Raw genomic sequence first — 15,587 nt, forward strand, 5'->3', positions numbered from 1 at the left:
ATTTTATGTTAAGAGGTTAAGTTTTGAACCTATAAGGATTTTTACTATTCCATCTAATGTTTATTTGAGTAAGATGATTTATTTCATTTAGATGAATGTCATTATTTTAAAGAGATAAGTGAAATCATTCATTTGCAGTGAATAATTTCATATTTTAAATTTAATTTAATATTATAAATGTAAGTTTTTATAGTGAGACTTTTTCTCTACTGACAGGTGCATTCCTTGTAAAGGTTCTCGGTTTCCTCCCACCCTTCCACGCCCTGCTGTAGCTATATTATCCTTTAAGCTTCCTTACTGTCAGATTGGAACAGAAAAAGGACAAATGGAGGTATGTGGAGATCTTACCTTGACACTCTAAATTTGATAATGCAATCGCTAACTGTGACATAGGCATTTAAAAATTATCCCGGTGGCCAATGTCGTGTGTTTATTACTTTATAATGAAATAGAGGTAGCAGAGAAGAAAGAGGACTGATTGATCATCAGGGCACCTGATTGCCATCACTGCTTCCAGGGACCTTGTCTATGAAGTATATGGGTGTTACTGTCAGCGCCTCACTAGGGCAAGGCGTTCATTCGCAGGGCCCCACAAGTCCTGAGAGGGCGTGCTTCCAGAAATTTTGTACCGTAGGCGCTTGGATTGCTTCACCCTAGTCCTAGCCCTGCGTCATCGAAAGTCATTTGAAATCTTGCAGTTAGTTATTCTAAAAAAGAAGCAAATTGGCTTCCAAAAAAGTAGCTTCCCAAATTCTCTGAGCATTAATTATAATAGCTAAGAAACTGTTTAAAACCCTTTATTTCTCCCCTTTTTTTAAGGGTAGAAGGCAAAGTCAAGGCGTAGTATCACATTACAATTTGAATTGTAAAATAATAGGAAGGAGTGTTTCAGAAAATATTTTATTCAGAAACTGGTATCTTAAGATAAATATTTAACATTTGCCTGGTCTTAAGCTGATAGTTGACTGTAAACAGTTTTTTCCTTACTTTTGTAGGAACAGTATTGGCGTTCAGTTCTGTTTCACAACCACCTTGATTATTTAGCTAAAAATAATTATGAATACGAAGAGAGCACTAAAAATCAAGCAATAAAACAGCAACAGGAACTTTTAATGAAAATGCTTGCAGTAAGTAAAATAAATACACAAAAAAATTAAAATTAAATGCTTTTCTAAGGTTGAATCTCTTAAAGGTATGTGAATTAGCACTGAGTTCCACAACCTACAATTCTTAAGTTGTATCTGGTGGTATTTTTCTTCCTTAAACATTCTTTTTCCAGTTAATGTCGCATTTAAAATATTTAAAAAATTACCTTGTATCTAAGATTGTAGGTGGTCATAAACTGTCCCAGTGCAACCTCCCTTTTTGCTTTTGCCCACTGCACTATTTGAACAGGACCGCCAAGCGATTTTGATGCTTAAAAAAGTTTGAGAACCAGGAGCTGTAGCTCCTGCTCTTATGTGCAATAAATAGAGTTTCTGGACTTTTAAACCTCTAAGGGTGGGCAGCCTTAAGAACTTTAATAAGGCTTTTTAGATATGCTTGCCTTTAGTCATCCTCTTAGGCAACAGTGTATGATAAAAATTTGTCTCTAGCCAGTGACCAGGTTTGTTGCCTTGAATATATAAGTACTTTTATCTTTGGAGATAAATGAACTTTTTGAAACATAAGGTTCATTCTTGCATCTTCATTCCAGGTTGGTTTATGAAGAGGAGTGTATTGTAATTTTTTATCTGCTTATCCTGCACTAGACTGTAAGCCCCTTGAAGGCAGTGGCTATGCCAGGCACTGGCATGGTATCTGATATATAGTGGGCCCCAGTATTTACGGAGAGAGTAAATGGTCCAGACTTTTCATTTAAAAGTTGAGGGTTCTGAAGGAAAAAGTGATATCGAAGACCGCAAAGCTAATTGTAATTGGTCTCCAAAAGGCGTGTTCACTATTGTCACCTCTATGCAACACTGCCTTGAGTTTAGTATTGAAGCAATTTAATTAGTTTATTGTAGAGTAAGTTTTGTTCCTTTTATGTGGTGTCATTTGTGGTCTGGGAACTAGACTTTTTTACTTCCTACAGTACATTTAAGGAAACATTTGATTTATTTACCATTTAGCCATAGAGGAGCTTTTCCTCTGGAGCAGGGTGCTGGTGGCTTTGGGGACTGGTCCTCTTCAGCATTCTTGGCCCCCTGCAAATGCCTGTAGTTCAGCTTAGTCTCTGAGACCCACACTACAGCAGATCCTCGACTACTGTTTCATTCAGTGCCAATATGTTATAACTGATAAGGAAAAAAATCAGTGTCTGGCCGAGGCCACTGCCCATGTGGAGTTTGCATGTTTTCCCTATGTCTGCGTGGGTTTTCTCTAAGGACTCCGGTTTTCTCCCACATCCCAAAGATGTGCACATGAGATGAATTGGGTGTCTAAATCATCCCACTCTGCGCAAATGTGGGGATGTGTGTGTGAGTACAGCCTATGATGTAAGGGTGTCCTGTCCAGGATAAGGTCCCTCCTTGCACCCTGAGTTGCTAGGATAGGCTGGCCACCCTTGACCCTGAACTGGAATAAACAGGTTGGAAAACAATTACCTTGTTTTTATTAATCTTCCTTAAATATGTGTATAGCATGCACTTATTTCAGTGTTTAATATTAGAAGTGTTTTGGGTTTTTAGTTAGAAGTCTAGTGATGTTTTCTGTGACTAGAAATATGCAGTAGGAACTTAATTCGTTTACATCAGCCTGTGGTAAAATTGGTTTGTGATACGTTTTTTAGCTTTAAGTCGCAGTTTCCTAGAATCTTTCAACCACGTTAAGTGAGGACTTAACTGTATTCCTTTTTATTTCTAAGTGTCCCCTGAGACAGAGTACCACCTTGATTGAGAAGTATTGCTTATAGATAAGTGATACTAGAAAATTTGAGGAATACATACAGATGAATATCTAATCTAAAGCTTCTGTGCTGATGGATCAGACATGGGATGTATAAGAAACAAAATCATCCTTCTACCCTATGAATTATGAGGCCCTTAATAGTTTTCGAAGCATTAATTTTCCTCACATTGTACTTGAATTGCCTTTGAGTTGTCACAGTTCATACCAAAAGAAAACTAGCCAGTGTTTTCTAAGAGATAATAAATGAATGCCTTTTTTAAATGTTAAGTATGAAAAATAAAGCAAGAAAAAGAAAGTTGTTTGTTAATTTAGAAGTTTATAACTGTTTCTGGTAGTTGGAGATCATAGGCAATCACACTTAAAAACTATTGGATAAATCTACTTGCCCCCATCCAGATTCACTTAGTAGCATTTGCATGCCAAGTCTGGGCAAGGTAATAAATAAATCATTTATAATTCATTTCTTCTTTGCATTTGCAGCTCTGTTTGGCTAGGGTAGGAAAACAAAGTTAGGAGAACCGTATCTGGATTTTAAATGAATCTCTTACTTTCCTTGCAACTAATAGCTTGAAGTGATATACCATATCTCATTGAATCTAAACTACTATTAATTGTAAAATGCACCATTAGTTTCTTTATATAAGCCACTGAGACAAAAAAAAAATGCTGCCAATTAAACTGACCCACCATCATTTGTAAGATGCTTTCTAATTTCAGAGATGTTAAAATATGTAATCTTAGAATCAGTGAAATATGGTATCTAGAATACTGTTTTCTCAGTTTTACTAGTAGTTTCATTCCTTTATTTTAAAAAAGTTTTACTTAACATGATTTGATTGTTGTTGTTTTTTTCCTTTTTGGGTTAGCTTTCCTGTAAATTGGAACGGGAATTTCGTTGTGTGGAACTTGCTGATCTAATGACTCAAAATGCTGTGAATTTAGCCATTAAATATGCTTCTCGTTCTCGGAGATTAATATTGGCCCAAAGACTTAGTGAACTGGCTGTAGAGAAGGCCGCAGAATTGGCAGCAACCCAGGTAGAAGAGGAAGAAGAAGAAGAAGATTTCAGAAAAAAGCTGAATGCTGGGTACAAAATATTCAGTTGTTTGAATTTTTCTTTACTATTCTGAATATTAAGCTGGTCTTTGCATAGAGTTCTTTATTGAATAGTATTTTCATCTTTTAGTTACAGTAATACTGCTACAGAATGGAGTCAGCCAAGGCTCAGAAATCAAGTTGAAGAAGAAGCAGAGGACACTGGAGAAGTTGATGATATAGAAGAAAAATCAGAAATACATAAGCAGGGTAAGATACATTTTTAAGACAATTTAAAGGTGAGAAATGTGATGTGTGGGGCTTTTCCCAATTTACTTGGCTAGGAAATTTGAATACTTCCCTTATCCATGGTTTTGCTTTCCATGGTTTCAGTTACCTATGATCAACTGCGGTCCAAAATATTAAATGGAGAGTTCTAGAAGAAAACAATTCATAAGTTTTAAATGGTCTAGTTCTGAGTAGCAGTAGCAGTCTCGTGCTGTCCTGATCCATCTCACCGTGGATGTAAATCATCCCTTTGTCCAGTGTATTAGTCACTTAGTCACTCAGGTATCAGGTCAGCTGTGGTGTTAGAGTGCTTGAGTTCAAGTGACCATTATTTTATTTAAAAATGCAAGAGCAGTGATGCTGACAAATTGGATATCACAAAGAGAAGCCATAAAGTGCTTTAAGTGAAAAGGTAAAAGTTCTTGACTTAATAAGAAAGAAAAAATTCATATGCTGACGTTGCTAAAATCTGTGGTAAGGGAAGAATTTTCTATCTGTGAAATTGCGACAAAGAAGAAATTTATGCTAGTGTTGCTGTCGCACCTCAGATTGCAAAAATTACAGCTGCAGTGCATAATATGTGTTTACTTAAGGTGGAAAAGGCATTAAGTTTGTGAGTGGAAGCTGTGAACAGAAATCATGTTTTGATTGATGGCAGCATGTTGCCCCAGAAAGCATTGAGCCTATATGAAGGCTTCAGCAAGGGTCTCCTGAAATGAGTGATCACATTCATAACTTTTATTATAGTATATTGTTATAATTGTTCTGTTATAAGTTACGTTGCTAATCTCTTAATGTGTCTAATTTATTAATTAAATTTCATCTTAGGTATGTACGTACAGGAGAAAACGTAGTGTAAATAGGGTTCAGTACTATTCTCAGTTTCAAGCATCCATGAGGGGGCTTGGAACTATCCCTGGTGGATAGAGGGGGACTGCTGTACCCATACTTTTTCAAGACATCTTTGCCTTCTGATTGTTGATTATAGAGGATATGTTTATCTTCCTGTTTACATTATGTTATCATAATTACTCTATAGGACAGAACCCATTTTCAAAAAGTGCAAATTCCTGTAATGTGCCAGCTATTAACTCAGGTAAGAAAAATTTATGATTTTGTAATGTCAAGTAAATTTTACAAGTAGTCTCTAAAGTGACACACCTTACCCTTTAGGGCCTATTTCTTTTTTTTTTTTCTTTTGTTGTTGTTTTATTTTTTTTATCAGAAACGTTCTTTGTGAAACTATGGTCATTTAACAAGTATTTATTAAATGCTTGAATGTCAGGTATTTGAATAAATGGTGATACAGAAGTCAAGCAGATATGCACAGTTGATCCTTGTATAAAAATTATGGTACCAATTGATTTTTCAGACTATGTACATAGAGTACTTTGATTAAAAAATTATCTTTAAAAACATGTACAGAGTATTAAAAGAGCAGATAACCGATGGCTATAATTTAACTCAGTGGTGGGCGATGGGTTGGGGCTCCAAGGAAGGCCTTACGGAGTCTTTAAAGCAGAGACCTAAACGATGAATGAGTGGGCTAGGCAGAGGTGGGTGGGAGCAGAAGCAGAGGAAAAGCATGTGGTCTTAAGCAACAGCGTGTGTGAAGACTAACAGTGGTATGAAGAGCACAGAGAGCAAAGAAGAAGTGCTGAGGTTTATAGCAATGGACAGGAGCCAAATCGTGCACATCCATATAGGCAGTAGTAAGGATTTTGATCTTTGTTCTAGGGTTGCTGGGAGGCTGTAGGTTCTAAGTGGGGCACAGCCTTTTCTGGCACACTTCAGAAAAGGAATGCACATAGAGACCACTCAGGCAGTCCAAGTGGGATTGAATAGTGGCTCGGACTGGGGTGGTGGTAATGGTAGAAAGAATATGAAGAATTGAAGAGGTATTTCTGATGATAATGTAGAGAGTGTGGAAGTTCAGGTGTGAAGAATGACTCAGTTTCTGGCTTGAGTACTTGAGTTAATCATGGTGCCATTTATTGAGTCAGGAAAACTAGGGAGACACAGGTTTAGATAGCAGGAGGATGAATTACTATTGGATATTTGGGTCAGGAGCTCAGGGAATTAGTATCTCTGGGATGGAAATATAAAGTGAAAATCACTGGCGTAAGTATAGCAATTTAAACCACGGGCATGGGTGAAGGAGCGTTGGGGGAAGATGTAAAGTGAGAAGAAAAATGAGCTTATGCCTAGGGAATCCCCAGCATTTAAACATCGGGTAGTAGAGGGAGGAGGAAGGGAAACCATCGAAAGAGTATGAGACCAGAGAGGAAGGAGGTAAGCCAGGGCGATGTAGTAACTCAGAAGTCAAGGACGAAGACAGTACCAAGAAGAAAGGGATCTGCTATGTGGAATGCTGTTGAGAGATCAAAAGTATCCACCAGATTTGGCCAGATAGAGTTTTACCAGGTTCTTAGCAGGAGCAGATTCTGTAGGTTAGTAGGGCTGGAGTCCATATTATATTGGAGCTGGAACATAAGAGCAGTGAGGAAATGGGAATAGCCATGTAGACAGCACTAGAGAAATTTGGCTTTATAGGAGAGGTGATAGAAATGGTGGCTGCTGGTATAGCCACTATGGAAAGCAGTCTGGAGGTTCCTCAAAAAATTGAAAATGAATCTACCTTCTGACCTAGCAATTGCACTTCTGGGTATTTATCCAAAAAAAACCAAAACACTAATTCGTAAAGATTTATGCACCCCTGTGTTCATGGCAGTGCTATTCACAATAGTTGAGATATGGAAGCAACCTAAATGCCCAACAACAGACAGACAATTGGATAAAGAAGTTATGGTCCATATATTCAATAGAATATTACTCAGCCATAAGAAAAAATGAAATCCTACCATTTGCAATAACATAGATGGACCTAGAAGTTATTATGCTGAGCAAAATAAGTCAGACAGAGAAAGATAAATACCATATGATTTCACTTATATGTGGAATCTAAGGAACAAAAAGAACAAACTAATCGAAAACAGACTCACAAATATAGAAGACAGTCTGGTGACTGCCAGAGGGGAGAGGTATTGGGAGGGTGGGAGAAAGCAGTGAAGGGTTAAAGAAGTACAAATTAGTAGTTGATAGATGGTCATGGGGATGGGGAGCACAGCATTGGGAATGCAATCAGCAGAAATGGCAAGGCAGAGAACCAGAGGGAAGATAAAAGTAATCAGTGGGATTGTTTCATAAACTATATAAATATCTAACCAATGTATTATGTACTTGAAACTGATAATAAAAAAATAAAATGCTTTGAAAAAAAATAAAATGGTAGCTGAGGGGTTGTGGGGTAGAGAGGATTTGTTTTTTTTTTGTTTGTTTAAGTTGGAAACTTGAGCAGTCAATAAAAGGGTAAAGTCAAAGATATTGTAGCCATTGATAGCACATTTCTTGACAAAGCCAGAAGGGTAGGATTGAGAGCACAGGAGAGGAATTAGTTACTAGCCTTAGCTAAAATAAGGCACCATTTTTCTATGGTAACAAGAGAAAAAGTTAGATCTTCATATAGTATGTATATTTTATAGTGGCAAGTTGGGGTAGTTCCCATCTAAAAGCTTTTATTTTGTCTTAGAAATGGAAGGAGGTCATATGTAGTTAATAGTTGTAAAGTAACAAAGCACATTCATTTTCATACAATATAGATTAAAATATTTCATCTATTATTGTAGAAGTCAGAAGTCTTCTGTGTTTTACCACTGTTAAGTGAGGGTTTCTTTCTTATGAAAGGTGCAGTTACCTCTAGCAACCAAGGACGAGTAAACCCCTTTAAGGTAAACTCTTTCCAATGATATTTTCTATTATTTAAATACATTTTCATACAGAATAATATTTTCAAAACACCCAATGACCCTCCCCAGACTTGGAGGCATTAAAGACTGAAGCAGATCTTTGTGAAAACAAAGACAAAAGCAGCACTGCTTCACACCTAGGCTAAGAGTTATATTTTCTCCTTGTCTTTTAAGTGCTTATAGTTTTGAAAGATACTCCCTGCTTTTCTAGGGGATGTGGTATTTGAGAATATGTGCATCAAAAGTCTTAATTTGGATTGTGCCAAATGTATACATTTCTAGAACTGAGAGTACAATACAGATATAACAGAAATTTAAAGGAAAAATGAAATCTCTTAGGATTTTTTTTTCTTTCAATATAAAATGCTAACACGAGTTTGCTCTTTAGGTATCAGCCAGTTCCAAAGAGCCAGCCATCTCAGTGAATTCAGCACGCTCTACTAATATTTTAGACAATATGAACAAATCATACAAGAAATCTACTGCACTCAATCGAGCTACAAATAACGAAAAGTCTCCAGTTATAAAGCCTCTAGTTCCAAAGCCAAAGTCTAAGCAGGTACTGTTTCAACTACTCACATCTGCAGTAAGCAGCACGAGATCTGTTTGTCTAACTGCAGTTTGTTCACTGTTTCATGTATGAGACAGGAGGCTCTAGTTGTATGTAACTAATTGTCCAGTGAGGGCAATGGTTCTCTATTCTGGTTTTGCTTCAGAATCATTTTTTAAAAATATGTATACCCAGGCCCTAGGGACTCAGCCATTTATCTGTATTTTGAAAAAAATTTCCCAGATGTTTCTGTTACATATCCCTATGTAATGATGACACTGAGAGAGTACCTGGCTCTTATCTTTCCTTGTTCTGTATTTTGATTTTGTCTCCCAGATTTTATCTCAGATTTGGTATTTCATCCCAAAGTTGTCATCAGTAAAATATATTTATCATTTATTTTTTCCATTTCATATAATTTTATTCATTTAGAAAACATGGAATTTGAAATATAGTTTTTTTGCAGTTTATGTGTATCTGCATGTTTTTTTTTCAGTCGAGAACCTCAGGACTTCACATGTTGGTATAAGAATTCTAAATAATATTTTCCCACATTTTTTAAAACTTGCTTTTAACATGTAAAATCATACTATATTTTCTTGCAGCTTTATGATATTTGTTTTTACAGGCATCTGCAGCATCCTATTTTCAGAAAAAAACTTCTGAAACTGATAAGACTGAGGAAATAAAAGAAGAAAATCCTAAAAATTCATCATCTGAAACCTCAGCTGTGTGTGCTCAAGACACTGAAAATCAAAGGTTAGTACATAGAGAAATTTAGTATTCTCAAGATTCAGTATCCCAATAAAAGGCATACTGAAGGAGCAATACAAAATTATTCAGCTTTGTTATTCATTATTATAAATAATACATTGGCATTGGTAGTGGTCATCCTGAACACTTGAAGGAAGATGCAAATATTGATTAATGTCTATTTACATTATTAATTAAAGTGTATTTTGGCAAATTATATGTGTGTTTTAAATTTAAATACTATATTATAATTAATCCATTTTTTAAATAGCTAATGTAGTTACACGGGAGAAATATAGTCAAAAGATACAAAAAGATGTGTGATGAAGAATAAATATCTTTCCTATCTACCCAGTTCCCCGCTCCACAGTCACAGCAACAAGTCTCTTATAGAGCCTTTCAGAATTAATCTATGCACATACACACACTTATATTTATCTCGTTTTTTTTTTTTTTTTAGTTTTACAGGAATGGTAGCATATACATTGTTTTATCTCTTGCTTTTTTTCCACTTAATAGCTTTTGCAGGTCATTTCATTACTACACAGAGTTTCTGTAATCTTTTTATATTTATTGAATGGATATATCATAATTACTTAGGTCTCCACTAGTGGAAAAAGATCTTTTACTAATACAAATAGTATTGCAACGAATAACTTTATACAAGTTATTTCTCATATATACTTATAGCTATGGATTCTCATATAGACAAAGTTAATGTGCACTTATAATTCCAGTACATACTGCCAGACTGTTTAGCATTGATGTCATATCATTTTATATACCTTAGCCATATGAGAATTCCTGTTCATCCAGATCCTATTTGTCCACCTTTGCAGTACGTTACCAAATATTTCGATGTCTTTTGCTAGATTTATTTAAAATGCATCAGTTAAATTGAAAAAGTCCCCATTTCATTTTTAGCATTATGTATCATAGAATCATATCTCATGTTAACCAGTTTGATCTGAGGGGGTAGCTATGGTTTTTATTTTTCTCATTTTGTTCTGAATTCAATTTAGATAATTAAACAGTGAAAATTTTATTTAAGAAGATTCCATTTTTTTATGCTAGCAACTGGTTATACAGAAAAAAGTGCCCAGTAAATATTAAATACTTGCATTAAACCTTCACTTGTGACCTAAAGACAGTTTGTATCAGAAGTGAAATCTAATAAAATTGACAATGTGCTATGTCCATGTTTTATGTAATGGGGATACAGCAAAGTACTCACACTCCCAGGCCAGCTGTGAGAGCCAAGGTAAGAGAATGAGGAAGGAGCCCAAGAGAGTTCTGAAGATTTCAAATAGCTGGTTTAGGATATGGAGAAAGAGCTTGCCAAAGCTACATGGTAGAATTTTACTGGGCCAGAGGGGCTAAGTGAGATTGGCGACCTTGAGCCTGTCAACATTATCAAAGAATTGAAAGTGCAGAATTCATGGTTGCTGTGCTTGGAAAATACAAGTGTGAATAATCCCTTTGAATTGACCTTACAAAGAGTATTTCAGTTCATTATTCCTGCAGTCTCTAGGCAGGTTAAGTAATATGTAATATGAATATTAACAAGTGTAATTAATTGTGTCTCTTTATATAGGTATACAAAGACTAATGGTTAATTACTAACCTGGAAAATTATAAAGCACTTTAAACTATGTCTTAAGTATAAAATTTTTTCACATTATTGTGCTATTAGGCCAAAGACTGGGTTCCAGATGTGGCTGGAAGAAAACAGAAGTAATATTTTGTCTGACAATCCTGACTTATCAGATGAAGCAGATATAATAAAAAAAGGAATTCTTCTATTTAGAGTATTGTCAACTGAAGAAAGGAAGGTAAGATTAATTGTGCTGAGACTGAGATCTTAGTGAATTCCCAAGTTTTAAAAATCCTTATAGAAAATGCCTTTTTCTCTTTTTGAAAATTGAATATTTTTGAGGGAGAGGAAACTTGGTGGAGAAGAAATTAAATAACCGAAATGTCAACACTGAACATATGGATATGTAGTAGTTATTATTTAGTGCTAATGGTTAATTTTGGGGGCAGGTATACTGTTTACATCTGTATAAGCTCCTGCACATTACAAGTTAGGGGACTACGCCAAAAAAAAGCATTACTTATAAATTGAAAACAAATAAAATTATTAAGTAAAAATGAAGTTAAGTCATATTTTTTGGACTATTAGGTTCCTTGTAAGCAGAAATCTTTTAAATGCTGTTTACTTTACACTGAATACTAAATGAGAATACTGCTTTTGCAGGGAGAGCTGGTGTTCTGTTTCTGCCTTTCACATGGAAATTAGAACTGGTGTCCTGAACCTGTTACCTCTCATGTAAATTTGCCATGTGAAGGAAGGCTAGGAGCAGCTTTCTTTTGCAAGGGAAAGCAATGTGTGTGATGGTGTATTAATTAAATCTCACACTTCACTTCCCTAGGAATGACAGTGTGTGGCATGGGCACCTAGTGACATAGATTCTTGCCTCAATAAACTGGGTTCTATGAATAAAAGTATTGAAAACTTAGGAAGCTAGAAACTGATCTGACCACCTTTAGCCTCCTCTAGAATCTCATAGCAACTTTGTGCTTCTCATTTTTTGTAAGTATTTATAAAAGGATAGAAATTCTAAAGAATTAACTAAAATTGCATCTGAATGCATCAGACCTTATGCAGCAGAAGAAACAACTTGGCAAAAATTGTGATTGTGTTTTCGAATACTTAGAAATGTAATCAGTATTTTTAAGATATATAAACCTTAAACATTTGCTGACATCCAGTCTGTTAATGTGAGAAATTCTATAGCTCAGAGAATCCCTTTTCTACAATAAATAAACGGGAAAGAAAATAAGTTAGTAGTAGGAGGAAATATTATAGATTAAGAGAGATTTAAGAGATGAAATGAGTGAAACTTGTTGGTTAGTGAACAGAGGCCAATGCCCAAAGAATATATACGTATATAACATTCCTGAAATGACAAAGTGATAGGGATGCAGAAAAGTGCTGATTGCCAGCAGTTGGGGCCTGGGTGAAGAGTGGGGGCAGCACCAGGGATCCTTGTGGTGATGGAACTGTTCTGTATCTTGAATATGGTGGTAAATACACAGAATAGAATTAAACGTACACATACAGACTTACACAAATGAGTAGAAGTAAAAAGGGAGATTGTATTGATGTCAATATTCTGGTTTTTTAAGATTCTGCCATTGAGGGAAAGTGAGTAAAGGGTACACAGGATCTTTCTGTATTATTTCCTACAACTACCTGTGCATCTACAATCTCAAAATGAAAAGTTTCATTTTTTAAAAGTACCTGCAGGTTTAGTATTTTGCACTTGATATGGTTAAATACAAGCCGAGTATAGATTGAAATATTAGAGATAGAATGTGATTTTTTTAATATGTTTTGCAATTAAGTAATAAGAAATTTAACAATGAGAATCCTTAATGATTAGCTTAATAAATGCTAATTATGCTACTTTATGTTACCTGGAAAAGTAAAGAAATAATTTTCTTCCTATTTATTTGTTATTGCATAAAATCTTTTCTCCAATATTTTTATAAAGGCATGGGCTATCAAGGCTAAAGGAGAAACTGCAAGTGATGTTGCTGAAACAAAGAAGCGAAAATTTGTGGATGAAAGTCAAGAAACTGAAAACCAGAAAGAAAAAGCAACGGAGAATCTGAATTTGCCTAAAAAGCAAAAACCTTTAGATCTTTCTACGAATCAGAAACTGTCAGCTTTTGCATTTAAGCAGGAATAGAGTAAGGAAGTGGCCTTAGGAAAGTAATGGATGTTTTTTTTTTTTACTCATCTTTGATGAATCTGGACTTTTAAAAAATCTTTAGAAAATGCTGTATATTTTTAAAAGAGTTTAAAGACAATTGTTTGTCTTTATAATATAGTAATTATACTGGTGTAGGTAGCAGGGAACATGTAAAAACTATCACCTCTGCAGATTGCTCTGCCCCAAAATTGAGGCCACCCAGAAGCATTGTGATTGTTGTGGTCACTGACTTGACTAGCATGTCCCAGTGGAAGCCAGTTTGATTTTGTTTCTTACCTTCAAAATCATCAAAGCCAAGGTCTTAACACCTCTAAGCACTGAAATACCTTGTCGGGATTTCCTCTTTTGGTTTTTTGTCAGGTACTGGGAAGTACTACAGTAGTCTCTTCCCAAGTATTACCATAGATGGCTCTCTTTGTCTAATCGGGACCTAGGGGACTGTGTTTTTTAATATGGGGCCTAAGCATGTATATAATTTTGTAGATGAGACATTTTTGTTTTGGAAATTTTTTGTATATGGCTTTCAATTGTATAGCCTAGTTTTTAAAAAATAAAACTTTTACTTTTTCATATTTAGCTTGATATGGCCTTAACATTGTATTTCCATGAATTGGGAATCTTTTAGAAAGTGTATTTTATATTTATATCCATAATTTCCTCCCATCATCCCCATCCTCCTATACATTATATACCAAAGAGAAGAATCGAAGATAGTGTTTTGATAGGATCACAGCCCAGGGCATAGTGCTCCTGGTAATGTGCTCTGGCTGTCAGCATCAATAGTACTTTTTCCGTGCAAGTCTTTGAAGCCTTGATAAGAGTACTAGTAAAGGGTTAGGGGAAAAAGTTTTACATTTTGTGTTCTGTCATGTAGCATAGCCACAAGTCTGGTTTTATGTGGGCCTAAAATTCTAACTAAACTCCAGACTTTTGAGAGTCATTTTGGAGAAAGCCTGTGTGAGAGCAAAGGAGAACAAAACCTATCATAAAGCAGGTATATGTAGAAGCCATTTTTATCTCAGGTGTGTCTTCTTCAACAGACCAAGCCGTAATGCAGTATTGATTTGACAGAGCCTCTACTTTAATGATGTCTGTCTCAAAATGGCTCTGAATTATTTCTCCACTGCAAAATAAAGCCAAACTCTGGAAGTCAAGAAACAAAAGTGTTATGGAAAGTGTTTAACTCCTCTTCTATTTTGAGCAAACAAGATTTAATTATTTCATACACTTTTGGTTATTATTCTAAGCAGAGCTTAACACACATGCAGCGACTTAATGAGGGCGAGATACAGGGGTAGGGACGGGTGGATAGTAAAATAAAATCAAAATCTAATAGTTTTATAGATTAGAAGGAACAAAACATTGAAAATTTAGATGGATAGTACTTATAATGATTAAGGTTAGGAAGGAATGAATACATTTCATATTTTTAAATTAGTAGTTGGTATTGAGAGACATTATAGCACAGTGATTAGGAGCACAGATTTCAAAGCCAGACCACCCTGGTTTGAAAACCCATCGTAGTAGATACCAGCTGAATAACCTTGGACAAGTTTAGCCTTTGCCCACTCATCTGTAAAATGGGTATAATAATAGTATCTGTCTCATAGGGTTATTGTGAGACTTAAATGAGATAAAAGCACTTAGTTCCTGGTACACAGTGATGTTTAAATGTCATCTATCATGCTATTGGCTATTGCACCTTTCTTTGCTGTTCAGTTTGATTTGGAGTGAATTAATTTTGATTTCAAGATCCTGAAGTAACAGTTTACTTATAATACTTGGGAAAACATGTTTGTAGACATGTCTTTTATTCCCTTAACTTGCTGTCGTACATAGTTTATAATGTCCAAGGGTGTACTCCTTGAGTGTTCTGTTTCAGATCCTTAGGAACCTGGTAATACCAAGGATTCGCAAAAGGTTTTTTTAGTCTCCTCTTTTCTTTGGTTGAAGGAAAGTTTTTGTATTGACTTGGTTTAACTTACAAATCAGATCATTGAAACGAAGTAACATTACCCTTATTCCTTTGCTATATAAGATTAAACCTCTTTAAGAAAATTTTTTTTTTTCCAGAGAATTTGGGCTTAATGGTAGGAAAATGGAAAGGTAAGTAAACTAATATATTTGTTATTTGCTAATATAATAAACCACTATCATGGTATCAATAATATCACCTATTCTGAGCTTATTATGTACTGTAGAAAGTAGTTATGTGCTAAACTTTAGTCTCCAATAGCAAAAACTTATCATAAAAGAGTGTTATTTTATAGCTTTACGCTCATCAAAAGGACATTATCTAATTATTCCAGAGAGCAAGCGAGAGAGCATTGGCTTACGCCTGCCAGCTATGGGGACTGTGGTAATCTACAGCCTCTCCTATCAGTGCAACAGCCTGGTGGGCTACCGTCGCCAGCATGGCACAGAGCCCTTAGACAAAAGGAGGAGACCCATCATGTTGAAAGCATCTTAATCAGTGACTGGTTGTCT

The 15,587-nt window shown here is 35.4% G+C and overlaps 1 protein-coding gene across 3 annotated transcripts in view; it reads left to right on the forward strand.

The window, feature by feature from the left end:
- Positions 1–14,249, forward strand: part of WDHD1 (WD repeat and HMG-box DNA binding protein 1) — a 50,232-nt gene extending 35,983 nt beyond the window's left edge. For 2 of the 3 annotated variants that reach the window (XM_011385269.2, XM_023527234.1), the window contains exons 17-26: positions 217–331; positions 996–1,127; positions 3,756–3,976; positions 4,076–4,194; positions 5,252–5,308; positions 7,957–8,000; positions 8,407–8,577; positions 9,197–9,327; positions 11,015–11,153; positions 12,879–14,249. In XM_011385269.2, coding sequence (XP_011383571.1) covers positions 217–331; positions 996–1,127; positions 3,756–3,976; positions 4,076–4,194; positions 5,252–5,308; positions 7,957–8,000; positions 8,407–8,577; positions 9,197–9,327; positions 11,015–11,153; positions 12,879–13,076 — 1,327 coding nt within the window. In that variant the 3' untranslated portion in view covers positions 13,077–14,249. The remainder of the gene's footprint in view (positions 1–216; positions 332–995; positions 1,128–3,755; positions 3,977–4,075; positions 4,195–5,251; positions 5,309–7,956; positions 8,001–8,406; positions 8,578–9,196; positions 9,328–11,014; positions 11,154–12,878) is intronic. The other variant, XM_011385279.2, reaches the window with a different exon arrangement.
- Positions 14,250–15,587: the final 1,338 nt, after the last annotated feature.

Source organism: Pteropus vampyrus, unplaced genomic scaffold (genome assembly GCF_000151845.1).
Source record: "Pteropus vampyrus isolate Shadow unplaced genomic scaffold, Pvam_2.0 Scaffold15, whole genome shotgun sequence".
NCBI lineage: Eukaryota > Metazoa > Chordata > Mammalia > Chiroptera > Pteropodidae > Pteropus > Pteropus vampyrus.